The 27,559-nt window shown below is 41.1% G+C and overlaps 1 protein-coding gene across 4 annotated transcripts in view; it reads left to right on the forward strand.

Annotated features, from left to right (window-relative positions):
* Positions 1 to 27,559, forward strand: part of EPS15L1 (epidermal growth factor receptor pathway substrate 15 like 1) — a 247,297-nt gene that overhangs the window by 75,543 nt on the left and 144,195 nt on the right. For 2 of the 4 annotated variants that reach the window (XM_056518167.1, XM_056518165.1), the window contains exons 9-17: positions 9,442 to 9,678; positions 9,764 to 9,921; positions 10,261 to 10,417; positions 13,582 to 13,617; positions 14,031 to 14,093; positions 17,605 to 17,690; positions 18,237 to 18,309; positions 22,289 to 22,450; positions 26,343 to 26,540. In XM_056518167.1, coding sequence (XP_056374142.1) covers positions 9,442 to 9,678; positions 9,764 to 9,921; positions 10,261 to 10,417; positions 13,582 to 13,617; positions 14,031 to 14,093; positions 17,605 to 17,690; positions 18,237 to 18,309; positions 22,289 to 22,450; positions 26,343 to 26,540 — 1,170 coding nt within the window. The remainder of the gene's footprint in view (positions 1 to 9,441; positions 9,679 to 9,763; positions 9,922 to 10,260; positions 10,418 to 13,581; positions 13,618 to 14,030; positions 14,094 to 17,604; positions 17,691 to 18,236; positions 18,310 to 22,288; positions 22,451 to 26,342; positions 26,541 to 27,559) is intronic. The other 2 variants (XM_056518164.1, XM_056518166.1) reach the window with 2 other exon arrangements.

Below are 27,559 nucleotides of genomic sequence, written 5' to 3' on the forward strand. Positions count from 1 at the left end.
ATGGAAGACATACAAGACCACTGATAATTTCCCTCGATCTGGGGCTCCAGTGTGCAAAAATCCCAGAACCACACGGGGAGACCTAGTGAATAGGTCATTCACTAGGTCTCCCCGTGTGGTTCTGGGAGTTTGGATTGTGACTGTTTGATGTTGTGGACAGGTGTCTTTTATACTGATAACAAGTACAAACAGGTGCCATTAAGACAGGTAATGAGTGGAGGACAGAGGAGACTCTTAAAGAGAGCTGGGACCAAAGTAACAAAGGCTACCATCATTAACACACTACACCGCCAGGGACTCAAATCATGCAGTGTCCCCCTGCTTAAGCCAGTACATGTCCGGGCCCGTCTGAGGTTTGCTAGAGAGCATTTGGATGAGCCAGAAGAGGATTGGGAGAATGTCATATGGTCAGATGAAACCAAAGTAGAACTTTTTGGTAAAAACTCAACTCGTCATGTTTGGAGGAGAAAGAATGCTGAGTTGCTTCCAAATAACACCATACCTACTGTGAAGCATGGGAGGTGGAAACATCATGCTTTGGGGCTGTTTTTCTGCCAAGGGACCAGGACCACTGATCCGTATAAAGGAAAGAATGAATAGGGCCATGTATCGTAAGATTTTTAGTGAAAACCTCCTTCCATCAGCAAGGGAATTGAAGATGAAATGGGGCTGGGTCTTTCAGCATGACAATGATCCCAAACACACCACCCGGGCAACGAAGGAGTGGCTTTGTAAGAAGCATTTCAAGGTCTTGGAGTGGCCTAGCCAGTCTCCAGATCTCAACCCCATAGAAAACCTTTGGAGGGAGCTGAAAGTCGGTGTTGCCCAGCGACAGCCCCAAAACATCACTGCTCTAGAGAAGATCTGCTTGGAGAAAAGGGCCAAAATACCAGCAACAGTGTGTGAAAACCTTGTGAAGACTTACAGAAAACGTTTGACCTCTGTCATTGCCAACAAAAGGGTATATAACAAAGTATTAAGATGAACTTTTGTTATTGACCAAATACTTATTTTCCACCATAATTTTCAAATACAGTCTTTGACACCTTAACGACGAAGGACGTATATTTACGTCCTCCGCTGGCTCCTGCGATATGCCGCGGGGTCACGCAGCTATCAACGGCCGGGACCCGCGGCTAATACAGGACATCACTGATCGCGGTGATGTCCTGTATTAACCCTTCAGACGCAGCAATCAAAGCTGACCGCCGCATCTAAAGTGAAAGTATCCCGGCTGCTCAGTCGGGCTGTTCGGGACAGCCGGGGTGAAATCGCGGCATCCCGAACAGCTTACAGGACACCAGGAGGGCCCTTACCTGCCTCCTCAGTGTCCGATTGGCGAATGACTGCTCCGTGCCTGAGATCCAGGCAGGAGCAGTCAAGCGCCGATAACACTAATCACAGGCGTGTTAATACACGCCAGTGATCTGTGTAAGAGATCAGTGTGTGCAGTGTTATAGGTCCCTATGGGAGCTATAACACTGCAAAAAAAAAAAATAATTTAAAAAAAGTGTTAATAAAGGTCATTTAACCCCTTTCCTAATAAAAGTTTGAATCACTCCCCTTTTCCCATAAAAAAATAAAACTGTGTAAATAAAAATAAACATATGTGGTATCGCCGCGTGCATAAATCTCCGAACTATAAAAATTCCAAAGTCCATAAAGGAGTATTTTTGGTCACTTTTGATACCATTAAAAAATGAATAAAAAGTGATGAAAAAGTCCGATCAAAACAAAAATGGTACTGATAAAAACTTCAGATCACGGCGACGTGGAAAAATAAAAAAGTTATAGGGGTCAGAAGAGGACATTTTTAAATGTATAAATTTTCCTGCATGTAGTTATTTTTTCCAGAAGTACGACAAAACCAAACCTATAGAAGTAGGGTATCATTTTAACCGTATGGACCTACAGAATAAAGATAAGGTGTCATTTTTACCGAAATATGCACTGCGTAGAAACGGAAGCCCCCAAAATTAACAAAGTGGCATTTTTTCTTCGATTTTGTCGCACAATGATTTTTTTTTTTTCGTTTCGCCATGAATTTTTTGGTAAAATGACTAATGTCCCTGCAAAGTAGAATTGGTGAGGCAGAAAATAAGCCATAATATGGATTTTTAGGTGGAAAATTGAAAGGGTTATGATTTTTAAAAGTTTAGGAGGAAAAAACTAAAGTGCAAAAACTGAAAAACCTTGCGTCCTTAAGGGGTTAAAAATCAGACAGTGATTTTATGGATTTTTTTTCTCATTATGTCTCTCATAGATGAGGTATACCTATGATGAAAATTACAGGCCTCTCTTCTTTTTAATTGGGAGAACTTGCACAATTGGTGGCTGACTAAATACTATTTTGCCCCACAGTATGTTGGTATGTATGTGTAGTTATCTATATATCTGAATGGCATTTCACCCCTTAACGACAATAGAGGTAAATGTACATCATAATTTGATGGGATTTAAAGGGGTATTCCGGGCAAAAACTTCTTATCCCCTATCGAAAGGATTGGAGATAAGATGTCTGATTGCGGGGGGGCCGATGCTGAGACCCCCCGCGATCTCTGCGATTTTGTTTTTTAAATCAACTGGTGCCAAAAACTGGTGCCCAATGAAGGTTACGAGAGAGGTTTTATGGTGAGTAAAAAAAAATTTTTTTCCCTATTTTTATCCCCAAAAAAGCGTTAAAAAAAAAATAAAAAAAAATTATAAAAATATTTAGTATCGTCGTGCGCGAAAATGTCCATACTATCAAAATAGAAGTTAATTATCCTGAATATTGAATGGCATAAACATGTGTAAAAAAAAAATCCCAAATTGTCACATTTTATTCCAAAAAAATTTATGAAAAGTGATTAAATAGTTAAATATAAGCAAAAGTGATACAGATAAAAAATACAGATCACGGCACAAAAATGAGCCCTCATACTGCCCCGTATATGGAAAAATGAAAGTTATAGGTGGTCAAAATAGGGCAATTTTAAACATACCGTATATACTCGAGTATAAGTTGAGTTTTTCCAGCACGATTTTTCGTGCTGAAAACGCCCCCACTCTGCTTATACTCGAGTGAACAAAAACAAACCAAAACAAACTGGCATAGCTGTGATGGGATGGGCCAGGCCATCCATCTTCGGCCATCTATAGTGATGATGACGAGGGGGGTTAATGACGGGGGTCTGGATGATGACAGGGGGAAGATGATGACAGGGGGAGGGTGATGTATTTCCCACCCTAGGCTTATAGTAGAGTCAATAACTTTTCCTAGATTTTTGGGGTGACATTAGGGGCCTCAGCTTATATTCGGAACAGCTTATACTCGAGTATATACGGTACTAATTTTGTTAAAGTTTGAAATTTTTTTGAAAGCAGAAAAATTATAGAAAAGCATATATCATGGGTATCATTTTAATCATATTGACCCACAGAATAAAGAAAACATGTAATTTTTACCCTAAAGTGTACTGCGTGAAAACAAAACCTTCTAAAATTTGCTAAATTGCAGTTTTCTTTTCAATTTCGCCACATAAATAATATTTTTTTGGTTGCGTCATTCATTTTATGGTGAATTGAGTGATGTCATTACAAAGTCAAATTGGTCACGCAAAAAACAAGCCCTCATATGGGTCTGTGGTTTGAAATATAAAAGAGAAGGAAAAAAACAAAAATTCAAAAATAAAATTGGCTTGGTCCTTAAGGGATTAACCCCTTCCTGCAGAATGCTGAATATATATGGCGGATGACACAATACCTTTGCGCATTCTGCCGTATATATACGGCATTCATTAAATCTACGCTCCCGCATCGCTGAGCGGGTTAATCAGCTGAAGTCCTGGTGTGTCCGACGGGAGAACACTTCCACCTGACACCCCAGGACACCCCATCTGATTAACCCGGCTAGCGATCGGGTGTGCAGATGTGGCAGGAGCGGCGGCGTGTGTGGAGTTCTGGCGCCGTGTAAGTGCCCTCCCCCACAGTCTGGGCATGCTGAGAGTTGTAGTTTTGCAACATCTGGAGAACCACAGTTTGGAGACCACTAGTGGTGTAGTGGTCTCTAAACTATGGCCATCCATATGTTGGAAAACTACAACTCTCAGCATGCAAACGTATGCCTGGGCATGCTGGGAGTTGTAATTTTGCAATATCTGGAGGGCCACAACTTGGAGACCACTGTGTAGTGGTCTCTAAACTATGGCCATCCATATGTTGGAAAACTACAACTAACGGCTGTGTAGGCATGCTGGGAGTTGTAGTTTTGCAACATCTGGTGGGCCACACTTTGGCGACCACTGTTCTGCTGCCTGGCCCTAGCTTTTTATAGGGTGCAGGGCATTTTTTGCACTTTTTTGGGGGGCGTATGCGGTCCGTGCCACCAACGACAGTTCTGCGCTGTGAGATCGGACATACCACGTGTGCAGACTGCGCCGATTGCGGATCAGTGAATTATTACTCATCGGCACTTTTGTTGGGGTACAGGCATTTTTTTTTGCTCTTTTTTTGGGTGGAGTTTGCGGTCCAGCCACACAGCACAGAACAGTCTCTGGTGGCATGGACCACAAACACCCACAAAAAAGCGCAAAAAAAAAACCTGCACCCATTAAAGTGCTGATCAGTAATAATTCACTGATCAGCAATCAGCGCATACTGCACACTGGGCACGGTACGGCCGCCCAGCGCAGAAAAGTCTCTGGTGGCATGGACCGCATACGCTCCCCAAAAAGTGCAAAAGAACCTGCACTGCAAATAAAGCCTACAGTAAACGTAAAAATCACTAACTACACTACACACTGAAATAAAGTGAAAACACCACATTTACACACTTACACCCCCCCCCTCCATAAAATATAAATACCCCAAAGGCGTTGGAGGAGGCATATGCCATGCGCTTGCCTCAGACACCAAGGCTGCCAATGAGGTGGAGCAGAAAGGCCCCACATTTCTTACCCCCCCCCCCCCCCCCCCCATCGTCCAGTGATGATGAGCCCCCCAGAAGGCGGCACGGCAGGGAAATGCCAGTAGAGGTCCCCCATACTGGTGACCACGCCTGGACCCCAATCCAGGATGACTGAGCCACTGATTCCTGGGTTTATTGGCCGCCCAGGAATCCAAATTGACCCCACAGTCCTCACTGTAATGGACTTTTTTTTTTTCCAGTGAGGACTTTGTCAATTTGATGGCGGCTCAAACAAACTTTTGCGGCCCAGCACCCAATGCTTTCTTGCACATGGTAGAATGTTTCTGTGGCGGAAATCCAAATTCTGGAGTATGCTGTAAATATAGACATGTCTATTCTTCCTGTGGAGTCCACAAAAATGCATTGCCATCTATGAGACAGTGCACTTCCCATCACTCATAACGCTGGCATGTTCTGCCAGCGCTCTGCTGTCAGTGGAATGTCTGCATGGAAATTTTCCGTCCGGACATTCCACCGTCTAAACATAGCGTCAGCCGCCCTTATGTAGATCACTAATTTATGCCTCAAATGTGCATGTAGCGCTCTTACTTCGGAGTCCTGTCGTATTTCAAGGCAACAGTTTAGGACCACATATGGGGTATTTCCGTACTCGGGGAAAAATTGTTAATTATTTTGTGGGGCTTTTTCTCCTTATACCACTTCTAGAAGTGGGAAAAAATTGGGCTACTCCATCATGTTAGTTTAAAAAGAAATTTTTGACACTAACATGTTGGGTTTTCCCTTTATTTTTAATTTTCACAAGAGGTAAAAGGAGACAAAGCCCAACAAAATAAGGAACGTAATTTCTCCCGAGTACGGAAATACCCGATATGTGGATGCAAAATGCTCTGTGGGCACGTAACATGGCTCAGGAGTGAAAGCACCATGCACATTTGAGGTCTAAATTGGGGATTTGCACAGGGGTGGCTGATCATACCAGAGTTTCTGACATAAACGCAAAATAAAAATCCCACATGTGACCTCATTTTGGAAACTTCACCCTTCATGTAATGTAATAAGGGGTAGAGTGAGCATTTACGCCCAACACGTGTCTGAGCGATTTTTGGAACAGTGGTTCCAAAGGTCTGTCAAATGCCAATGGGGTGTAAATACTCACTGCACCCCTTATTACAGTTCGTGAGGGGTGTAGTTTCCATAATGGGGTCACATGTTGGAGTCCACTGTTCTGGCACCACGGGGGGCTTTGTAAACGCACATGGCCCCCGACTTCTATTCCAACCAAATTCTCTCACCAAAAGCCCAATGGCGCTCCTTCTCTTAAGAGCCTTGTTGTGTGCCTGCAGAGTACTGTAAATCCACATATGGGGTATTTCCATACTCAGAAGAAATGGAGTTACAAATTGTGCGGGGCTTTTTCTCCTATTACCCCTTGTGAAAATAAAAAAATTTGGGGTAAAACCAAAATTCTAGTGAATAAAAATAGAATTTTTCATTTTCACGAAAATTCGCCCAACACCTGTGGGGCGTTGATGCTCACTGTACCCCTTGTTACCTTCCTTGAGGGGGTGTAAATTCCCAAATAGTGTGCCATGTGGGAGTTTATATTGTTCTGGCACCATGGGGGCTTCCTAAATGCGACATGCCCCCCAAAAAACATTTCCGCAAAATTCGCTCTCCAAAATCCCTTTGTCGCTCCTTCCCTTCTAAGCCCTGTAGTGCGTTTGCAGAGCACTTTACATCCACATATGAGGTATTTCCTTACTCGAGATAAATTGGGTTAAACATTTTGGGAGGCTTTTTCTCCTGTTAAACCTTGTAAAAATAAAAAAAATAGGACTACGAGAACATGTTACTGCAAAAAATTTAGATTTTGAGTTTTTTCCTCCACTTTGCCGCTATTCCTGTAAAACACCTAAAGGGTTAACAAATTTTCTGAATGTCATTTTGAATACTTTGAGGGGTGTGCACTTTCTATAATGGGGTCATTAATGGGGGATTTCTTACAGAAAGGCCCTCAAATCCACTTCAAACTGAACTGGTCCAAGAAAAATGAAGATTTAGAATTTTTTGTGAAAATGTGGAAAATTGCTGCTGAACTTTGAAGCCCTCTAATTGCTTCAAAAAGTAAAAACATGTCAACTTAATCATGCCAACGTAAAGTAGACATTAGGGATCGACCGATTATCGATTTTTTTTTTTTTAGGGCCGATGCCGATAATCTGTCACCTTTCAGGCCGATAGCCGATAACTTATACCGGAATATCAGTATAAGTTATCGGCTATTTCCACCCCCCCTGGCGGGGCAGAACCCTTTGCAGATCAATGATTTAATGCGGGCACTTTAAATCAATGAACTGCAGCGGCTTTTGTGGTGCCAGAGACCGCCGCCCGCTTCTCTCCCCCTTCCTGTCCTAAGTCTAACCACCACAGTTGCCCCATCGCCTCCTCCCATCCCCGGTGTTATAATTACCTGTTCCCGGGGGTCCGCGATACTTCTGGCTCCGTCAGCGTCCTGCGGTCACTGTGCGCACTGATGGTAACGTCGCGGTGGGGATGTAACTCATCATTGCACAGCCACAGTGCAGGAGCCAGAAGGATCGTGGACCCCGGGAACAGGTAATTATAACACCGGGGATGGGGGGAGGTGATGGGGCGGTGGCGGTATGTGGGCAGAGGATAGGAGGAAGTGATGGGGCAGCGGCATGTGGCCAGATGATGGGGGGAGGCAAAGGGGCGGCGGTATGGGGGCAGAGGATGGGGGGAGGCAATGGGGCAGCGGCGGCGGTATGTGTGCAGAGGATGGGGGGAGGCAATGGGGCAGTGGGGGCGATGGTCGTCTCTGGGCGGGGAGCGGGGCATTATCGGCATATCGGCAAGGTAATTGCCAATACCGATAATGTCCAAAATCGTGATTATCGGCCGATAATATCGGCCAAACCGATAATCGGTCGATCCCTAGTAGACATATTGTATATGTGAATCAATATACCGTATATGCCGGCGTATAAGACGACTTGGCATATAAGACGCCCCCCAACTTTTACAGTTAAAATATAGAGTTTGGGATATACTCGCCATATAAGACTACCCCTCCTACCGCGATGTACGGTACCTTGTAGTTCCCCCCACATTAGGTAGGCATCATGTTCCCCCACATTAGGTAGGCAGTATAGTTCCCCCACAATAGTAGGCAGCTCCCCCACAATAGGTCAGGAGTTACCCCACATTAGGTCAGCAGTTACCCCACATTAGTAGGCAGCTCCCCCACATTAGTAGCAGTTCCCCCCCAAATAAGTAGGCAGCTCCCCCCACATTTGTAGGCAGCTCCCCCCACATTTGTAGGCAGCTCCCCCCACATTTGTAGGCAGCTCCCCCCACATTTGTAGGCAGCTCCCCCCAACAGACATACAGCTTCCAGCCATATACAGTGTATGGCTGGAGGCTGTATGTCTGTGTGCTGCCCCCACAGTGTTCCGATCACCGCTCCTCCGGCCCGGGTCACCATCTACTGCTATGGCCTATGAACCATAGCAGTAGGTGCCGGGACCGGGGAGCGGTGACCGGATCACTTAAGATAGCACGGCCGGTCACTCACCAGGCCCCGGTCGGCACGCGTCCTCCTGCGGTCCTCCTGGTCCTGCGCTCCTCTGCCTCTATGGTTGTAGGCACGTGACGTCACTGACGTCCCGTGCATACAACCATAGAGACGGAGGACCGGACCGCAGGAGGACCGAAGGAGGATCGCAGGAGGGCGCCGGGGAATGGTAAGGGACCAGCGGAAATCCTTATGTCCCGAAAAGATTTTTCGGGACACAGGGATGTCCGTCATAGGAATACCTATGATCATCTGCCCAGGCCGGCTCCCGTGTGTGGCTGCAGGCGGGGGCCAGCCAGAGCATGTAAAAACTAATACGGTATACTAAAAACCAGGGGGCCTCCAGCTGTTGTAAAACTACAACTCCCAGCATGCCCGGACAGCCTTTGCCGTGCTGGGAGTTGCAGTTTCACAACAGCTGGAGGCCACCTGGTTTTTAGTATACAGTATTAGTTTTTACTTGCTCTGGCCGGTCCCTGCTTGCAGCCACACACGGGAGCTGGCCTGGGCAGATAATCAGAAGTTTTCCTATCCCGGACCTCAATACCCGGCATATAAGACTACCCCCGACTTTTCAAAAGAAAATTTGGGGTTAAAAAGTCGTCTTATACGCCGGGATATACGGTATTATTTATTTGGCATATCCATTTTTGTTACAAGCAGAGAGTTTCAAAGTTAGAAAAATGCTAAATTTTCGCCATTTTTATGAAATCTCTGAATTTTTCACCAAGAAATGCCGGTATTGACAAAAATTTACCAATATCTTAATGTAGAATGTCACGAAACAACTATCTCCGATTCTAATTCATAAGTAAAAGCAACTCAGAGTTATTAATGCTTAAAGTGAAGGTGGTCAGATTTACAAAAAAGTGTCCTTAAGGTCAAAATGGGCTCTGTCTTTAAGGGGTTAAAAATGTATCCCCCTATTTTTTTGCAGGCAATGCATCTTGTATATAGAGCTTTAGAAAAGGAGCCAGTTCCAACGGTTTTACCACAGTCATTAATTCCTCCTACCAAAAGAAAGAAGACGCCAACATTTCCTGGTGCTGTCCCTGTACTTCCTGCCAGCCCTCCTCCAAAGGATAGTCTTCGTTCCACTCCATCTCATGGCAGCATGAGCAGTTTAAACAGTGCGGGCAGCTTGTCACCAAAACATTCAACTAAATCTAGTCAGGTACAGAGGAAACTGTTTTCTTTGAAGTTGTAAATGTAAAGAGTTTACATGACAGCATGTTTTCATTTATTTTAACACTTTGTAGCCTACAGTACATTGGGTGGTTCCTCTGACAGACAAGATACGGTATGATGATATTTTTGTCCAGACTGACTTGGACATGGATGGTTATGTGAGCGGACTTGAAGTTAAAGACATATTCATGCAATCTGCCCTCCCTCAGAATATCTTGGCACACATTTGGTGAGCTAAAAATATAAAATGAATGTTCTACACAAAATAATACTAAGTTGCATGCTGCTAATGTTTGACTTTATACTATATGTGAGAATTATTTTTTTTAAATAAAGTTTCCAACAAAATAAAGACTGTACCCCCCCAATGAGCAAATAATATAGTAGACACTGATTTTATTGTGAGTTAATTCTTACCAATAGCATCTCTGCTGCCCTTTGCTAAATATTTATATCCAGCTTTTTATGGATCGCTTTAGGTATTGTTCATATGGCATAGGCACCTGTATGTTTATGTATTAAAATGATTTTTCAGTAATATTAATGACTAATAGGTAATTTCCTACAGGGCACTCGCAGACACTAGGCAGATGGGAAAGCTGAATAAAGACCAGTTTGCTCTGGCAATGTACCTCATTCAGCAGAAAGTCAGCAAGGGAATTGATCCACCACAAGTTTTGCATCCTGATATGATTCCACCAGCGGAAAGGAACACTTCTGTGCAGGTAAAAATACATTGCAAACCATATATATGTTTTGTAAGTATGTGGTCTTGTGGTCAAATCCCAAATTTTTTTTTTTAAGGTATGTGATTAGGGCTCCTTAACCTATGCATACAAAAAACAAACTTTTGGTTTTGAACACAAGTCCTCTTTAAGGCCCAAAATATTGCTTCCACTTGAATCCATTCCATTTCCTAATAGGTTATTTATTTATTTATATGTCCCTATATAGAAATAATAAGCATTTAGACTATTTTTTTTAAGATTGTTCTAAGTTTCAAGTAGTCCGGAATGTGTAACAGGGAATACAGATTATCTGACACTGCTTGACTTCTGATTCTTTCTTCCCTCACCCAATGTAGCTTACCAATTGATACTCTGATCCTTTAGATCACAGCTTCACTGTGGCTGTGATTCACTTATATTCTAGAAGCAGCCATGGTCAGATATTGGTTGCAATATAAATTCCTTTTGAGCTCCACATTTTAAGTCCAAGTGAAAGGGATATAAAAAGCGCAGCCTGCTTGGCTGTTATCATATTCCGGCCACCTATGTCTCATGCACCTAGGGGTCGGTGGGCCCTTTTATAGAGATATAGGTAGAATACGTCTGTCACGATCACACCCTATCGGTCCAGTAAAGACTCTAGAGAGAGTGTGATGGTGCAAGGGTTAAAGCCACCAGACCTCTGCATATCCACTACTAGTCCCAGCAAGTCACCAAATTAACCCTTTGATAAACATGTTTCACCAGAGCTTCCTTCAGAAAGGTGAGCTCCTATATTTAGAGATCAAAGACCAGAGCTGATTAATTAAACATTTAATCTGATAAAAGGTATCACAGTACTACCTATAAAATAAACAAATGACATACATGTACAAAAATATATAAAGAGTTTAGCAAGGAAAGTTCAGAAAACAAAAATGAAGTCCTTACAGCATAATAGTATAGCAGTCCTTGAGAGTGAGTCTCCAGCTGTTCTTTGGGATCTTGTCCGCTTATGCCACAGGTTTTTTTTTTTTTGTTTTGTTTTTTTGACCCAAGGTTTGTGTAGCATCTCAGTCTTTTATACGTGTCTTTTTAGGAGGGAAAAACTCCATCCCTCCCTCTCCCATCTGATCCCACCAGGTGAGGGGGCATCTTTCTTCCTGGACCCTTATCTCATCCTGGTGCTTCAAAGGCTTTTGACTTCAAAAGAAGTATAACCCAGTAAGACAGACACCCAATAAAACTGGAATACACAAAACAAAGACAGTCTGAATGAACCCTCACCCATGCCATAGATTATACAAATACAATATCACATGTATGATTCTACAGGGTGGGACATTTATATGGATTCACCTTAATAGAATGGGAATGGTTGGTGATATTAACTTCCTGTTTGTGGCACATTAGTATATGTGAGGGGGGAAACTTTTCAAGATGGGTGGTGACCATGGTGGCCATTTTGAAGTCGTCCATTTTGAATCCAACTTTTGTTTTTTCAATCAGAAGAGGGTCATGTGACACATCAAACTTATTGGGAATTTCACAAGAAAAACAATGATGTGCTTGGTTTTAACGTAACTTTATTCTTTCATGAGTTATTTACGAGTTTCTGACCACTTGTAAAATGTGTTCAATGTGCTGCCCATTGTGTTGGATTGTCAATGCAACCCTCTTCTCCCACTCTTCCCACACTGATAGCAACACCGCAGGAGAAATGCTAGCACAGGCTTCCAGTATCCGTAGTTTCAGGTGCTGCACATCTCGTACCTTCATAGTATAGACAATTGCCTTCAGATGACCCCAAAGATAAAAGTCTAAGGGGTTCAGATCGGGAGACCTTGGGGGCCATTCAACTGGCCCATGACGACCAATCCACTTTCCAGGAAACTGTTCATCTAGGAAAGCTCGGACCTGACACCCATAATGTAAGCAAGATGGTGCACCACCACATTATGGGTGTCAGATCCGAGCATTCCTAGATGAACAGTTTCCTAAGAAAGTGCATTGTCGTCGTGGGCCAGTTGAATGGCCCCCAAGGTCTCCAGATCTGACCAAAAAGCAAAGGTTCAGCTCACCATTGGCAGCATGCAGACCCAGATCACGATGAACTCAGCTCACCCTCCAGCGGAAGCCACGGATTGAACAAGGGCCATGTTCCCAGGTACAACAGATGAGCACAAGAGAAAGGAAGATCCGGCTCCCAAGACTGGATAAAAGTTCGTAGCTTTAATGTATCATATTAAAATCAAACGTATGAAGAAAAAATGTGGCTAAAGTCACAAATGAAACGCACCTACGCGTTTCGACTTGTTAACAAGTCTTAATCATGGTCCCGATCTGACCCCCTTAGACTTTTATCTTTGGGGTCATCTAAAGGCAATTGTCTATGCTGTGAAGATACGAGATGTGCAGCACCTGAAACTACGGATACTGGAAGCCTGTGCTAGCATTTCTCCTGCGGTGTTGCTATCAGTGTGTGAAGAGTGGGAGAAGAGGGTTGCATTGACAATCCAACACAATGGGCAGCACATTGAACACATTTTATAAGTGGTCAGAAACTCGTAAATAACTCATGAAAGAATAAAGTTACGTTAAAACCAAGCACATCATTGTTTTTCTTGTGAAATTCCCAATAAGTTTGATGTGTCACATGACCCTCTTCCTATTGAAAAAACAAGAGTTGAATTCAAAATGGCCGACTTCAAAATGGCCGCCATGGTCACCACCCATCTTGAAAAGTTTCCCCCCTCACATATACTAATGTGCCACAAACAGGAAGTTATTATCACCAACCATTCCCATTTTATTAAGGTGTATCCATATAAATGGCCCACCCTGTATAAACCGGCCTTGGGCCTGACAACATCGATCAGATATTTGTGCCATATCCGGTAACTGTGCTCCTTTTAAAGTAAAATAATAAAAATCTAGAATATATTTCTACTTTTCTAGTATGTTGTGCTGGGTAGAATGGTTACAAGGCTTAAGTCTTTTTCCACAGGTAACATAATGCTATAGCTGTGTTAACATGTAGTATTTTGGTCAGTATTCTACCATTATACCAAAATACCATGTGTAAACCCAGCTGAACTGTAGTGATAGATATGTAAGATTGTGTGGACTTCCTTTTCATTTTCCAGAGAAGTTCTTGATAATTATTTTAATTTTGTTCAAAGTATGCAAAGAAAGCAGCTTGTGTTTTTCATTCAACAGTAAGTATGATATTTGTTTTAGATATATTGATAATACAACATAGACTTTTTCCTATATGTAGTGAAGTACTGTATACAGATGGTTGTAAGCTACAAGTGTTCTAGCAAATAAATGTTGTTCTTTGCATAATGAAACTCTACAATTTTCTAGTATCCTTTTTTCAATTTGGCATTCTTTAAGATGATTGTTGGCAGTCTCAGTCACATCTCTGCATAAGTTACTTCCCGTGGTTCCTTGTGTTTACTGATGAAATATACACCTTTCACACTGAACGTATATGAGAAGATGGTATACATATTCTTTATACAAAGAATATTTATTTGCTGAAGCTGGAATATTCCTTTAAATAAATTAATATGTGGTGTGTGTTCTTTATGTTCCATCTGTGGTTTTTCCCTGCCCTTTTCCCCAGACCCTGTCTGGTTACATGACCCCCATAGGAAATGACATGGCAAACTTAACAGAAATCCGGCGTGTGAGTAGACCCTAAGTTGGTACTCCCTTACTAGCATGCCATGTGGTTTTTGCATGATCAGCTTTTTATTCTTACTTATTCTCTAATGCAGATATATGAGTTTGTCAGTCAAGCATGCTACTGTATATCTATATAAAATCCCATTTGAGGAATACAGTTGTCGTTTCCTGTATACAGGGTTTAAAATAGCATGGACTGTTTATTTTATTTATTTATTTTTTGTTAAATTTGACAGGGTGTGACATTGGTCACTGTCAGGTTATTCTGTTGCCAATACTGGTACAGACAGTAGCAAGCAGGCTTGACACAAAAACACATCTGCCTGTCTGGAACATAACATAACTACTACCTTCGATAAAATGTAATGACTCACAAATAGTACCACTCTACTGCACACTCTCATATAGCTGCTATGCTGCACACTTTCTGGTCTCAATATAAAGCTATTGTTTATAGTATGATAATTTGGGTTATTGGAGCTAGATTTCCACTTCCTCCTCCCTTTCTGTCCAAATGGGGTGGTGCAGTAGTCTGGAGGTGTGGTGACAGGTCTGTCACAGTGGCTGCAAAAATAATTGCTTTGTCTTTCACAGAATTGTGAAATGTCAGAACTGAGCATAGCTATTTAGTATCTGACATTTTGTAAAAACTGCTCCTCCAACTGCATTGACACATTGATAAAAACATTATATGTAGCCAACAGTGCAAAGTAGGGTGAGAGTATGGTGCACGTGTAACTTAGCTTCAGCGTGTACATTTGAATTGACACATTGTTTCCTTTTCCTATTGACTCGAAATTCATTTTCCTGTTGACTTGAAATTTGACTTGAAATTATCAGGACCCTACTGTTGTCCAATGCATAAAACATTGTTTGACCAGCTATACTCATAATTTTATATCTGGTAATTGGAACAGCATTGTAAATGCTCAGTTTGCAGTGTATACTCTACGATAGGTTACCTCGACCAGGAGATTGGGAGGGTACAGTTTTGCATGTATCTGACCGTATAGAAGATGCCATGGATACATTGGGGGAAATTTATCATATACAACTTTTTACACCCTTCTTTTCTGGTTTGCACTTTATCCTTAATGGCATTTTAATTGTACAAAATTAACCAAATTGTTTTGCCATGTTTGTGGAAGTTGCCCAGTTTTTTTAAATGTTGCATTTTTTTTAATGTATAATTTATTTAAATCACTACACTTAAACCATGCCACTTTTATACTGAAGCAGCACTTTTTTATTAGAAAAGTCACGCATTATCTCAATTATCCTTACAGTAACCTATACAGTATTCCACCCCTTGGTGATGTATTTTTTTTGGCAACACTAGTAACTAAATTTTGCAGCCCAGAATTGGTTAAAATAATTCTAAATTTGATGCTTTAATAAGCTCATTTGTAACCTGACTTATGTTTTTCCTGTGTGGGCAGGACAAGCAGGGCTCTGTGCAGGCCCCTGGCTTGTCAATCAATATTTGGTCTCTGCACATAGATACTGTTGCAGGGACAAGAGGATTTTTTTTTTCACCCAAATATATACACAATTTTTTAACAAATGTATATTACAAATATAAATATCATGTTATTATCTACCTGATAGGAAAACTGTTTGCAAATGACAGGTACACATTAATTTAGGCTGGATTTTTAGGTGATGTTCTAATATTGCAGCAGCTGCATGCATATGAAATTATGCCTATATGGACAGTGGCCACGCGATGTTGCTGCCATTAACTGGCGTGGTTTCATTTAAGACTGCTACAACACTTGAGCACCCCACTAGATTTTCTTTGCTATGATTTTATCACACTGCTTAAAGCATATCTGTCAGATCCTACAAAAAAATGTTACTCAGTACCTAATCTTGAGCATTTACATCTGATTTTTATACCTCATTCACTTATATTATAAAAAATACCTCTCTTCATTAGCTCAAAATGTTAGAAATCCTCTCGAGAAGGGAGCGTGTCCCTCCCTTTTAATGGGAGGTGATTGGTGTGTCTGCTCATGCAGCCTTGTCCATGACTCATCTCTTGTCCATGACTCCTGTACAAGCCTGATGCTTCTGCAAAAGTGGTTAGTGTCCCAGTAGGTATGGGGAACCATAGTGGTGGGATTTTAAGGAGCAGTTTCCTTTATTAAAAAAAATAAAATAAAAAATAAAAATGTAAACAATCATCTTACAAAAGGTCTTTAATTTTCATCAGTAACAACATATAAAAAAAATTCTGCATCTTACAGTGCCCATTTTAAAATGTTTATTCTATCAGCAAGTTATTCCTGAAGTAGCTTTTCATTTCAGATTTTCTGAACAAGTTAGGCCTAGGCTACACTGAGACTTTACATAGCGCTACTATTTGAATTTGTACTGTGGAGCTGCTGCCTAATCCCAACAAATTCATAGTGGTATGCAATCTCGTGAACTGCAGCTGTCACTCAGAAGTAAAAATTATCTATGTGGCCAAAAAAATTGCAGTTTAGCTCTGACCTATGTTTTAGGATCTCAAGTAGTGGAAGCTATATGCTTAAATAGTTGCAGTTTTGTATCAATGGGGTTTCCCATAGAGGTTACTGGCTAATTTGAGTAATTATTTCTGGGTGATCTCCAGGTTTTGCTTCAATGGCTGCTCCATGTAATTTGTATAGTACTACTAGAAGGACCATGCAGTCAACAAATGAAAGGCCATAAATGCATAGACCTTTATTGAAAATGTACATTTGGTTAACATGTCAGCAATGTGTGAACCTACCCTTAGTGTGTTGACTTAGAAAAATCCAGTCTAAATTAGTATTCTTGTATGTGCTAATATCCGTTACTATTCAGTTTGCAGGTGTTATTTTCTAAGTAGTTTACTTTGATGTGAATTACACTTTATAAAAGTTTGTTACGGTGGGCCTATCTTATCTGAGAAGATCTCATGCATAGTACATAAAATGATTTGTTGTTTTTATTCTTATAAATTTGCCAAAAGCTTATTTTAAAAATGTAAGCATTCATTCGCTAAATCATCAAGTAAGATTTTCTACCTTTATCCAGAAGCTCCATCCTTCTGCAGAATATTATTTTATCAGACATCTGATAAAATAATCTGGGTTTCTGACAGAGCTAGCAATAGTGACAGGCTATGTGAAGTGGGAAAGTGGAAGAGGATCTGTGAGTAACCTGACTTGCTTTGTATCTCAGTTGAGAGACTCTTCAGATTGACCAGAAGTTTTCTTCTCTTGCCGCTGAACTAAAAATATCTATCATGATGTTTGACTGTGAAGCTCCTGGTCAGGTGGGAGCAAAGATCTTCTTCATTGTATACAGTCTCTCAGCTCAGAAGCCCAAATCTCACAGAACAGTCAGAATCTTTTAAGGCTTTTAATTATCTTAGTATCCTATTAGATTTCCAGAGAAATGCTAGTTCCTCGTTAAGCATAACATAAGGTTCTTCTTATAGTTATTCAATTATTGTATCATAGATATTATATATGTTAAAATGTTTTCTTTCTCATTCTTAGGACAGTTCCAGCTCTGTTGGTTCTGGAGATTTCACTGGTGTGAAAGAACTAGATGACATCAGCCAGGAGATAGCTCATTTACAAAGGTGAGCCAGCGTTAGGTGTAGTTAGATATAAAATATTTAATTTTAATACATTATTTGCAAGATGTTTACACCTTTTTATATTTTTATAGATTTAAAGTCCAAACATTATGAAATGCCACCACTAAATAAAGATGCCATAGAAAATAAGTACGGACGCACTCCCCTGGAGACGTTAAAACTTCATGCTTTATTGAAGATTCATTAAAACAGTTGCCCGGGCAACTGTTTTAATGAATCATCAATAAAGCATGAAGTTTTATCGTCTCCAGAGGAGTGCGTCCGTACTTTTTTTCTATGGTATCTTTGTTCACCACTTGACATCATACGGATTTGCACCACCGTTGACTCCCTTTCCTCTCTATGGACTGTTAATGGGGCTAATCCCCTGCTTAACCCTTGGCTCACCTTGCTATATATATATTTTTTTTGGTATTGTGCAATTGTGCCGGCACAAACTTTCTCCTAGCCTAGTGCAACCATTAAATAGTTTGGCTGATATTTTGTAATGATTACGTTTTAATAACTAAATTTAACCTTTTCTTATAGAGAAAAATATGTTTTGGAACAGGAAATCAGAGAGAAGGAAGATGCTATTAGACAGAAAAGCACAGAGGTACAGGTATGTATCAGATTACAGAATTTGCCTCATTTGTGTGTCATGCTCAACCACACTTTTGGCGCTATGTTTACGGCACTCATGTGTGGATGAAATTCCTTCATCCTCATTAAGAAATTTGGAACAACTGCCCACATGACCCTTGAGGGAGGTGTACTGGAGTTCCTAGGAAAGTCTCTGGATAACCTAGTGAACCACCTGCAGAAAGAAACCCAGTAGGGACCTGTTTAGATGCGAGATAAATATACAGGGATCATATATAGGAAGGTCGCCTCTGGGGTTCACTGGATAGTCAGTCTTGTGACAGCAGTATAAAGGACCTGGACATTCCTCCAAAGACTAGCTATTGACCAACAAGTATATCAGATGTTCAGTTTGGAGCATACTTCTCTGAAACAAAGCCAACACAGATTGATGACTGATGAATACATTTTTTGGAGATTTTCAGGTGTTCTATACCACTGAATGGGGATTGTATAATTTAATTTCTGGAGCCTACTTGCTTCAGAGAGTTTATGCTTCAGAATGAAGAACATAGGTTTATATGCTACATGGCTCATCTCTGTAGAGAGGAAGGGGTTCTTCTTGTTAAACACATTGGCCCTGATTTACGTAGAGTGGAGTGTAGGTTTCTATGTGGGTTTTAATTCCCTACTATTTTTTTCCACAGTATTTATTAAGATTTCCCTAAATTTTGCACTTGTCAGGGTTTTGGCAGCTCAAATCCACCACATTTTCTGTGGAAACCTTAGTAAATATATTGGGTTTTTGTGAAAATGTCAGGAACACACCCCTTTTTTGGTGACTGCCCCCTTTTCCAGACGGCCATGCCCCTTTTTTTGGTTTTCTCAGTAAAATGGAGAGTTTGCCAGGGTTTTCTCAATTCTGGCGCAGGCAGAATCTGGCACACAACCCGACAGAACATGTCTGGTTTACTATATTAAATGAGGGCCATTATATATCAAAGCTTCTTGTCTTATTGAAAAAGAAAGTGTTCCTTGACAAACCCTTTAAGGGGTAGTCCCCTGGAAAGCATATTTTTATTTATTTTTAAATCAACTGGTGCCCGAAAGTTAAACCGATTTTGTAAATTAAAAATTCAAGAATTTGGAGAGGCTCTTGTCCGTCTAGCTACCAAAACGAGCTGGGCTGCCCAATCTGACACCTTTACCCACAGTGTCCGAAAACATAAATAAATCAGGTAAATTATTGGGGCTCAAGGTCTAGGATATGGGTACAAATATTTATTAATTGATTAAAAATGACAATACAGATGCGTGATATGCTACCTGTGGCTCACAGGGCCCTTGTGTGCCAACAGGAACAATAATATAAAAAATCTAATCTAAAAACCACAATTATAAAATATTGTTAATATTATAATTACTGAGACCAAATAAAATATAATAACTGTCAAAAGTTTTCTCCTTTCAAGTCCAATAGCAGAATACTTGTAAAAGTTCCAATAATTCACAATGTCTCAAAGGAGGTGAATGTCTTAGTATATACTCCTTGCAACAGTATCTCTTTTGCAATGATCACTTCTGCTATATATAATGTAGCAATTCAATAGAAATAACTGTAGCAACTCAATAGGAATGACAGTCAGCTACATTGACCTTCAGATAACAGTCTCTATTAGTATTGCATAGAATGTTATTATAGCGCTCAGTGCTGCATAAAGAATATGGAAAAATGGCACTTGATGATAGTGTACATATGCTCACCGGTCCCCTCGGGATTTGGATGCTGCGATCTCCGGTGCTGTGAAGGCGCTGCTATTTACCGGTATATTGTAGATACTGCGATCTCCCGGTTCACTGATAGCTGGCAGCGCTGGGTTCCAATATACTGCTCTCTGCTGTAAGGCCATGCGGGCACACTGCTGGAGATTCTGCCTTCTCCTGGTACTAGCGGTGTGAGTAATTATATTAATTTATAATTGTGGTTTTTATATTAGATTTTTATTATCATTTATTGTTCATGTTCGCACACAAGGGCACTGTGAGCCACAGGTAGCATATCGCGCATCTGTATTGTCATTTTTAATCAATTAATAAATATTTGTACCCATATCCTAGACCTTGAGCCCCAATAATTTACCTGATAGATTTGTAAATTACTTGAAAATAACTGTCCAGAGTAGGAGCAAATCCCCGTAGAAAACCTATTCTGCTCTGGACAGTTCCTAAAACGGACAGAGGTGTCAGCAGAGAGCACTGTGGTCAGGCAGAAAGGAAAAAAAATAAAATAATAAATAACTTTCTGTGGATCATATAACAGCAGCTGATAAGTACTGTAAGGATTAAGATTTTTTAATAGAAGTGATAGATTTTTAATAGAAGTTTTCCAGTGGAGTACCCCTTTAACCCCTTCCCGCTATAGGACATATGCATACGTCCAATCATCCGACACGTTCGCGCAATTGGACGTATGCATACGTCCTAGCGATCTCCGGCACTGCCGCGGGCAGCGCAGGAGATTGGCGGCGGGAACTGGCTGTCAATCACAGCCGGAGTACCACCGCAGCTGCCGGAGCCGCGATCGCGCCACTCCCGGCAGCATTAACCCCATAGATGCTGGGATCAATCTTGATCACTGCATCTATGGTGTTGACAGGGGGGGCACTCTCCAACTGCGGTGCCGCGATACAATCGCAGGTCGCTGTTGGTTGCTATGGCAGCAGGAGATCAGATCATGACCTCCTGTATGCCTGCTACGGATGCCTGCGAGATCCAGCCAGAGGCTGTAGTGTGTGCAGCTCATCAGGTCATACTGTGCTGCAGTACAAATATATTGCAGCACAGTATAACCTGTAAAAAGTGTAAAAAATCTAATAAAAAGTTCAATAAAAGTATGAAGTGTAAAATAAAAAAATAAAAAAATGCCCCTTTCCCAATAAAAGCCCTGCATTATCCCCCAAAAAGATCAAAAACACAAATCGTATACATAATTGGTATTGCCACGTCCGTAATGACATGTACTATAAAACTATAATGTAAATTATCCCGCACGGTGAACGCCGTAAAAAAAACATTAAAAAAAGCCCAAAATTCGCCAATTTTGGTACAAATAGCGGAATAAAAAAAGATCAAAAGGTAGCACAAAAATTATACCAAGAAAAAGTACAGCTCATCCCGCAAAAAATAAGCCCTTATTCAATGGCGTCGGACGAAAAATAAAAAAGTTACGGCTGTTAGAAAATGAATGGCAGAAAAAGAATTTTGCTCAGAAAAGGAAAAAGAACATAGAAAGCTATATAAAATGGGTATCACCATAATCATAGTGACCCACAGAAAAAATATAACATCACTTTTACCGCACAGTGTACACCATAAAAAATAAAATTAAAAAACGCCAGAAATTTTCACTTTTTTCACAATATTTTGAAGTTTTTCACAAAAAATGCTTCATGTGCCAACAAAAATGCACCAGTTATATAAAGTACAATATGTCACGAAAATACTATCTCAGAATCGCTCCACTCAGAAAAAGCTTTCTAAAGTTATTACCATTTAAAGAGATACATGTCAAATGAAAAAATAAGAGCCTGGTCATTGAGGTAAAAAATGGGTCGGTCCTTAAGGGGTGGAAAGCCAAACTTGGCCCTTGACCATGTCCCTATCACAAAGACATGTGAAAGTTTGAATCAGTCGGGGGCCTTAGTGCTTCACTCCCCGATTTGCAGCGATCCATGTTCTGTTTCACAGGATTGCCCAATGGACTTAAATTCTGGCCACAGGGTGGATATGAGACCACAAACAATCAAAACTTTTGCCTTGTCTCTATGATAGGGCAGAAGTCTTTGGAAACGACAAGGACACTTAATTCATTACATTAATAAGGATTTATTTAACCATTTAAAGTGCAAATTACTTTTCCCCTTTGTGTCTTGAACATGGCAATCATGATGAGGGTAAAGAAGACTACATAACAGAGCACAGAATGAATACCATTGTTTACTTGACATCTCTCTTTTTAGGAACTACAAAATGATTTGGACCGTGAGACGTCAACACTACAAGAATTAGAAGCACAAAAGCAGGATGCCCAGGACCGACTGGATGAAATGGACCAACAAAAAGCTAAATTAAAAGACATGCTTAGTGATGTCAGACAGAAGTGCCAAGAGGAAGGCCAAATGGTGAGCAGGAGTAAACACCTGATTATGCCTTTTTTTTCTCTTTTACATTGTTGCATTATTGTTGCATTTGGTCTATGGTATTAATAGATATTCAGTACTGTTCAGTACTGTTTAATAATTGCAAGTAGTTTTTTTTTTTTCCTCGTAGCATTAACCCTTTATACGCAGTAGATTGTGTCGTCTAAAACAGGAAACATTTCTGTATGCTCAGGGAGCTAATTGGGACTACTGTGACAAAATCGCAGGATCCCAATTAGCTGACAGGATGGGCAGGAGGTCCCTAACCTAGCTCCGTTATGCCAGCACTGAGGAAAGCTTCAAAAGCCTGTAGTAATGGAGCACCAATAACACTGATCAATGCTGTGCTAAAAAAAAGTGAATAAAATGTAATTAAAAGGAAAAAAAAAAAAAAGTTTATGTGAATAAACCCCTTGCTTTATAAAAGTTTCACAAAAATCCAAAAGAGGAAAAAAGCATGCCTACACTCGCCATGTAGGACGTAAGAAATTCTAACTTTATTAAAGTGATGTCCTTATACAGAGCATGTTCGGAAAAGAATGAAACAATGGCCATAAACAGAAACTGTTCACCCGGGTGCAGGGAGGGAAGGCAGCTACCAGCCGGTAGCCGGAGCGTATCAGAAGAATGACATTGTGGTTTTGTGTCAATGACACATCATGCGGTTCTTAATGATTTTAAGAATCATTAGTCTTAAAAATGTTGTATACAAAAATAAACATGTGATATTGCGGCGTGCATAAATGTCTGAAATATTAAAATTAAATGTTCAGAAATCGCGGCATCCCAAACAGCTTTCAGGACAGTGGGAGGTGTCTTACCTTGCTCCCGGCTGTCTGATCGGCATTTGATTGTTCCAACCCTGAAATCTAGGCTTGAGCAATCAAGCACAGAAAACACTGATCAATGCATTCCTATGTGTAAGAGATCAGTGCATGCAGTTTTATAGCCACTAGGGGGGGCTATAACACTGAATAAAAAAAAGTAAAAAGTTAATAAATGTGATTTAAATGTCTGAACCATAAAAATATATAGCTAATTAAACCGCACGTTCAATAGCGTACGCACAAAAAAATACCAAAGTCAAAAATAGCGTATTTTTGGTCACTTTTTGTACCAAAAATTTTTTTTTTATAAAAAGTGATCAAAAGGTTTGATCAAAACAAAAAGGGTACCGATAAAACTTCAGATCATGGCGCAGAAAATGAGCCCTCATATCGCCCCGTTCGTGGAAAAATAAATAAGTTTTATAGGGGTCAAAAGATGACAATTTTAAACGTATGCATTTTTTGCATGTAGTGATGATTTTTTCCAGAAGTATGACAAAATGAAACTTATATAAGTAGGGTATCATTTTAATTGTATGGACCTACAGAATAAAGATTGAGAATAAACAATTGGTGGCACAAATAAAACAAGCTCTCCTAAGGGTGTCTAGGTGGATACCGTATTTATCGGCGTATAACACGCACTTTTTAGGCTAAAATTTTTTGCCTAAAGTCTATGTGCGTGTTATACGCCGATAAGCCGCTGCAGTTCAATGATTTAAAGCGGGCGCTTTAAATCAATGAACTGCAGCGGCTTTGCAGGTGCAGAGACAGCCAGCGCTGCCGGCTTCTCTGCCCCTGCCTGCCCTGGGGTCTAGAGCCCTGCTGCCGGCCCTTCTCTCCCCCCTGGCTATCGGCGCCGCTGCCCATTCTCTCCCCCTAACTATCGGCGCCGGCAATGGGGCAGCAGCGCCGACAGACAGGGGGAGAGAAGGGGCAGCGACACCCATTGCTGGCGCCGCTGACCTGTTGCCTCCCCCCATCCCCGGTTGCATAATTACCTGTTGCCGGGGTCGGGTCCGCACTGCTTCAGGCCTCCGGTGTGCATCCCCTGCGTCGTTGCTATGCAGGGGACATACACCGGAGGCCTGAAGCAGGCCGGACCCGACCCCGGCAACAGGTAATTATGCAACCGGGGATGGGGGGAGGCAACGGGTGCCGCTGCCCCTTCTCTCCCCCTGGCTGTCGGAGCCGCTGCCCCATTGCCGGCGCCGCTTCTCTCCCCCTGGCTATCGGTGCCGGCAATGGGGCGCCGGCACCGATAGTCAGGGGGAGAGAACGGGCAGCGGCGCAGATAGCCAGCGGGAGAGAAGGGCCGGCAGCAGGGCTCTAGACCCCAGGAAAGGCAGGGGGAGAGAAGCCGGCAGCGACGGCCTCTCTCCCCCTGCCTTTCCTGGGGGTGTATCGGGGTATACATGCGCACACACGCACCCTCATTTTACCATGGATATTTGGGTAAAAAACTTTTTTACCCAAATATCCTTGGCAAAATGAGGGTGCGTGTTATTGGCCGGTGCGTGGTATACCCCGATAAATACGGTAATTGAAGGTGTTAACTATAAGAAGGTTAGGAAGAAAAAATAAATGAGCAAAAATGAAAAATTCTTGTGCCCAAAGGGGACTATTGTTAGCAATTAGTTTGCTAATACTGAATAATGCTATGCTATTGCATTCAGTGTGATCGGGGATCTATTAATTGAGTCTGGCAGACTAATAGACATCAGCACATCGCCCCATGACCTGCTCAGACTAGGTAAGGAGACCTCTGGTGGGCATGGAAACGGATCAAACCCACATATGTATGTTGCTGGGGTTGTCATTCAGGTACTGGATGCTTCATTCTGGCTCTTCAGTCACTTAAAGGGTTAATGCTGGACATCAGCTGGATTGTTGACTTAGTAAACTGCTGCTGAAAGCAGCTGTCACTCTGTCTATAAAGTGAGTGCAGCCTGTGCACTTGCTATATAGTCTGTAGACGTTGCAGGATGTAAATAACCTGGTGCAGTAAGTACCAGGGCACCAGGATTTACATTTACTCCGTTAAGGGGTAACTGGAAAAGGTCAGATGTATTAGGTAAAGAAATCTGCTTAAAAGTGAGGATGTATGGGGAGAATTATGAAAACCCGTGGAAAGGAAAAGTGGATTATGAAAACCTGTGCAACGGAAAAGCGGAGCAGTTGCCATAGCAACCAATCAGATATCTTCTTTCTATTTTCAGAGGCCCATTTGAAAATGAAAGAAGCAATCTGATTGGTTGCTATGGGCAACTGCACCACTCATTCTTTGCACAAGTTTTGATAAATCTCCCCAATAATGTATTGATGTATGCCACATTATATTGTTTCTTTCTCCTGCATAAGCTTCACTTTGAGACAGATGGCGCAATACATTTGCTAGAGTATTCCCAAGGTCTAATTCTTGTTCACAGGTTTATCTCTGTCATGTGCTTTAACATCCTATCAAAAGCTAAACAGATTTGTTTGTGTGATAGATATAATTATCTCCTTGCTAGATCTTGACTCATTCAATGACTGGAGCCAAGTGCAGTGTCAGTAGTTGGGCAAAACTTTCTGACAATGAGATTTTCTCCTTGAATAAGAAGAAACATTTTAAAGAGGTCACCCCATGTCCCCAGCAACCATTTGAATGGAGTGGCAGTTGAGTATGTACACTGCTATTCTTTTTAAACTCTATGGGGGAGATTTATCAAAACATGTCCAAAGGAAAAGTTGCTGCATTGCCCATAGCAACCAATCAGCTCACTTCTTTTTTTTTTTTTTTTTTAAATGCCTCTAAAAAAAAATGAAGGAAGCGATCTGATTGGTTGCTATGGGCAACTGAACAACTTTTCCTCTGCACAGGTTTTGATAAATCTCCCCCTATGGGACTGCAGAAGGTAGCCGAACCAGTTCTTTGTTTCACCTCCAGGGTTTGAGCTTGCTGGATATGTGTCTCTCTTTCAACCGTACTATGTAACTATGAATGGGGTAGCAATACAACAAAATATATTTTAATAAATTTTATGTCCCGTTCTACTTTTTCATAGATCTCCTCACTAAAGGTACAGATTCAGTCCCAAGAATCAGATGTGCAGGCACAGGAAGAAGAGCTAAATAGGGCCAAATCAGAGCTAAATCGTTTACAGCAGGAGGAGGCTCAGTTGGAACAGAGTATCCAAGCGGGAAAGATTCAACTGGAGACCATTATTAAGTCATTGAAATCAACACAGGAAGAAATCAATCAGGTACAGTCGTTCATTTTCAGAACATAAGCACGGAATCATAAAATTCAGATTGTTGTTTATTTTGTATTCAAAATTAAAATATGCTGTAGTTGAAACACAGACCTCAGTGTCCTTGTCTTTAAAAACAACTTGTCTTTTCAAAGAACAGAGGCATGTAAAAAGGTTTGATCAGTTGGTGTCTCAGTCCTTGACATGTCTCTTTGACACATCAAAAGTTTTTGAAATGACAGACATTTTAAGGTCTGTTTTCATTTTCTGGCCCACAGTAATCTATGTCCTGCTTCAAAGGACAGCCCTATAGACTTTTATAATGGGGCCACAGGATGGAGATCACTGCGAGCCATGAAGCACACTACCATTTGCTTTTTTCTGCTCCTTCTAGTGATCGGTGGGTTTGCCATAACTGTAACCTAAACCGATCAAAACTTTTGACATTTCGCTGTGAAACATCTGAATTTTTTTTTTCCAAAATGACACTTTAAGGCTATGTTCACTTATCTGCACTTTTTTGCATGAAAATTCTGCATGAATTTATAGCCAATACACTTCAATGGGATTCCACTGTCCCATTCACACAGCAGAATTTCCACTGCAGGAATTCCATTGAAGTGTACTGGCTATAAATTCATACAGAATATTTATGAAGAATTCTGTGCTGAAATTCTGCGGTGTAACATAGTCTAAGCCTTTCACTGCCTGGGTTTATGAACAATATTCACACTTCTCACATACACACATAGGGGAGATTTATTAAACCTTTCTAAATGAAGAGTGGTGCAGTTGCCCAGAGCAGCCAATTAGGTTGCTTCTTTAATTTTTCAGAGGTCTTTAAATAAATAAATTACTCATTCTAATTGGTTGGTTTGGGCAGCTGCACCACTCTACCTCTACACTAGTTAAAAAAAATATGTCCCAAATAGTGCCTGAAGTAAAAAAAAAAAAAAAAAAAAAAATAATAATAATATGCATATATCCCCTGAAAATACAAACCTGGCAGAATATGAAAATGCTTCCTAGGG

This window comes from Hyla sarda, chromosome 1 (genome assembly GCF_029499605.1).
Source record: "Hyla sarda isolate aHylSar1 chromosome 1, aHylSar1.hap1, whole genome shotgun sequence".
NCBI lineage: Eukaryota > Metazoa > Chordata > Amphibia > Anura > Hylidae > Hyla > Hyla sarda.